Source organism: Vollenhovia emeryi, unplaced genomic scaffold (assembly GCF_000949405.1).
Source record: "Vollenhovia emeryi isolate VEMERY1.0 unplaced genomic scaffold, V.emery_V1.0 DF942888.1, whole genome shotgun sequence".
In the NCBI taxonomy this organism is placed as follows: domain Eukaryota; kingdom Metazoa; phylum Arthropoda; class Insecta; order Hymenoptera; family Formicidae; genus Vollenhovia; species Vollenhovia emeryi.
Genome location: NW_011963478.1, coordinates 1 through 3,391, shown reverse-complemented (window position 1 = coordinate 3,391; position 3,391 = coordinate 1). Strand labels below are relative to the sequence as shown.

The window sequence follows — 3,391 nt, the reverse complement described above, 5'->3', positions numbered from 1 at the left end:
CACACTGAAAGGGGGAGGGAAATCGTGCGTCTATTTATAGGCGCGTGAAACCGCTCGGTAGACGACACCTATTTAACCAGGCGCGCCACAACGAATCGCTCAGTAGTGAAAATGTTTGTCCTGCTGTCAAGTCCTTCCGATATCTTTGATTTAACCGCCGAGCAGTTACAGTTTATTCCGAAAACCGTTCTGTTACGAGTGTGTGGCGATTACGTCCACTACGTGTGGGATAAGCTTCCGGAACATATAAAGTCTGATTCGGAGGTTCAAACTTATCGACGCTGTTGCGCACATTACAATCAACCGTGGCAGCGGACGCACATCGACGGTCCCGCGTCAATGATCAAGGATTGCTACAAATGTCAGTTGACGCAGCAGCGGTAAAACGTGGCGGCAGTCTGTTGAATCGTGCAATAAACGCGCTTTCTTTCGAGCTGCATATCTCTGGTTATCAGTTTTGCGGCCCGGGCACTCGTCTGGAAGAACGATTGGCGAGAGGAGATCGAGGGATAAATCTATTGGACGCGGCGTGCCGCGATCACAACATTGCGTATTCTCGCAGTAAAGAACTCGCCGAGAGACACGTGGCGGACAAGATACTCGCCGAGAGAGCACGGAAACGCATTACCGCTAGAGATTCAATGCTTGGAGAGAAAGCTGCTGCTACAGCTGTTTGGGCGGCTATGAAAGCAAAGACAAAGATTGGTATGGGTTTTAAAACAAAGAAGAAGAAGAAAAGAGCGACAAAGAAGCGGATTCTTCCGGTAGCGAAACGCGGTGGTTTATTGCCAATTCTACCGATGCTGGGCGTGCTAGGATCCATGATTGGCGGAGCAGCAGGTGTGGCGAAGGCGGTGAACGATGCCAAAGCTGCGCAACGCCAGCTCGAGGAGCTGCAACGTCGGTTCATAGCTAATGACGACGGTGAAAAACGCAGCGACGACGACGACGATGGCGATGACGATGAATACCCGATTGTGCTGCGCGCTAATTACAACACGATGAGGAGCGAGATCAAATGCGCCGTCGGAATAAACTTTAGCAAGCCCAACAACATTGGATCGCTTCTGGGATTCTAATCGACGCGTATACTGCAACCGCGAAAGTGGCATGAATGTGCCACCGGGATATAAGATATCGGAAACGCCGACGCAGATCATTTACTTGCCAGTCATCGCACGGAGCATTACTGATTTAACGATACGCGTTGCGGATCAGAACGGTCGATTGCTCGACTTTCGCGGAGAAGAGATCACCGTCAGATTTCACATACGTCGGAGACGATGATAACGCGTGCGAGTGTACATGAGATGCTCGTACTGAACGGATCGGAGCAGATTGTGAGACCAGTGGCGTCAACTTTCGATAATATCGAGTCGTCCGATTGCAGTAGGAAAAAGAAGCTCAGCGCGGCGAACGTGGAATTTTTAAAATCATTGGGATTCGCGGTGCGCAAACAATGATTGACATCCTCAACATCGGGGAGGAGCCAGTCTTTGACGATCGCATCGTCAAGATTGAAACTCACTCGTACAATCCGTTTGCCAACACGACATTTGGACACAGCGATGAGATAAGAATACCTATACAACAAGAGGATCTCTATACGTTGCCGCATGAAAGTTTCCTGTACATCGAGGGAAAACTAACTACTGCCAAACAAGTCCCTGAGGCCGATGTTGTACTGGGAAATAATTGCGTCGCGTTCATGTTCGATGAGATCCGATATGAACTTGACGGCGTGGAGATTGATCGTACCAGAAACGTTGGAATAACCAGCACGCTCAAAAACTACGTCTCGACATCAGTCGATAAAATGGCGACTCTGAAGAATGCTGGCTGGGATGTGGCATTCAATGGGAAGGGAGATTTCAATTTTTGCGTATCGCTCAACATGCTATTGGGATTCTGTGAAGATTACAAACGCGTGGTAATTAACGCTCGTCACGAATTGATTTTAATACGATCGCGCAACGACACCAATTGCCTGTTTGGAGCTGTAACACTGGAGCCACAGCTTGAAATATTCAAGATACAGTGGCGAATGCCGCATGTGTTGTTAAACGAGGTGAACAAGCTATCGATGCTGCGTACTTTGGAAAGTGGACGATACCTCAATATGTGTTTTCGTTCATGGGATCTCTATGAGTTTCCGCTATTGCAGCAGACGACTAAACATTCGTGGGCTATTAAAACAGCTACTCAGCTCGAGAAGCCGCGATATGTTATCTTCGTTCTGCAAACAGGTCGGAAGAATATGCTCCCCCGATGGTGCGCCACCTTGTCGTGGTGGGGGAGCTTAGGCGGGCGTCCGGCCTGGAACCGTCTGTGTGCCGCTTTAAGGCTCCGGCGGTTCCTTTGGACGGGCGTCCGCTGACCAAGAGCGTACCACCCTCCCTCCAGCTTATGGGGGGAGGCATGGAGCCCGGCGACTCCGGTATCGGCTGCCCCGACGGTCATGTCGGGGCAGAACCGAGGCCACTCGCCGCTAGAGGAGTCCCCATCACCGGATCCCACGGGTGTCTTTCCCGGGGAAACCAGGGGGGACGGGAGGGTGGATCTCCCGGTCTCCCCATGTCGGGGGGAACGGGAATCCATCCTGCCCGAGGAGACGGGCTGGCGGGGCCGCTCGGACTTATTCCGAGGCGGGGCTCGGCAGCCTGGGGCCCTTGGAGCCGCTGGGACGTTTCCCAGGTCGGGGTCCAGGGCCGGACGCGGGGGGCTGTCGGGGCCGCTCGGACGTTTCCGAGTCAGGGTCCGGCAGCCTGGGCGGGGATCCGGTGGCGTGCTCTCTGGGCGGGCGACTGTCGGCGCGTTTTAAGCGTCGGCAGCCTCCGGGCCTGGGGAGCTCGCTGCCGGAGCGCCGTCTCCGCCCTTTTAAGGGCGGACGGGGTCCAGCGACTCCGTTAAGGGGGACTCGTTCACCACACGTGTGGCGGACGAGCCCGCTGTTCGCTGGTAGGGGATGAGGCACCCTGACTTCAAACCTCCGGCCGCTGGGGCCGATAGGGGGGAGCTTGCTCCTCCCACCAGCATTGAGGGGCGGGAATCCCAGTTGCCATTGCACGCCGGTGTTCCGGCAGGCGGCTGGGATTCGGGGGGAGGCCACCGTCACCCATTGCACGCCGGTGTTCCGGCAGGGGGCGGTGGCAAGGGGAGCTCCTCCGCCAACGAGCTCGTCGTGGACGTGCCCGCGGGCGGAGGAGGGCCGGACCCCGGAGGCACAACGGGACGTGGTCCCGGCCGAAGGGTGGGCCGGAAGTCGTGGCCTCCCCGCGGTTGACTCGGACGTGGTCCGTGTCTTCCGGGGGGGAAGGGGCCAGACCTCCGCGGTAAACTGGTCTCCAGGATCCGCGGAGTGGGATGGCAGTCAGAAGCTGGGCGGCATCTT

General features: G+C 55.7%; 1 protein-coding gene across 1 annotated transcript; it reads left to right on the top strand.

The window, feature by feature from the left end:
- Positions 1-1,459: 1,459 nt before the first annotated feature.
- Positions 1,460-2,246, top strand: LOC105567377 (the record flags this gene model as incomplete). Its single annotated transcript, XM_012022218.1, has 1 exon — positions 1,460-2,246. A coding segment is annotated over exon 1 (787 nt), but the record flags the coding sequence as incomplete, so codon positions are not given.
- Between the last annotated feature and the right edge of the window lie 1,145 nt (positions 2,247-3,391).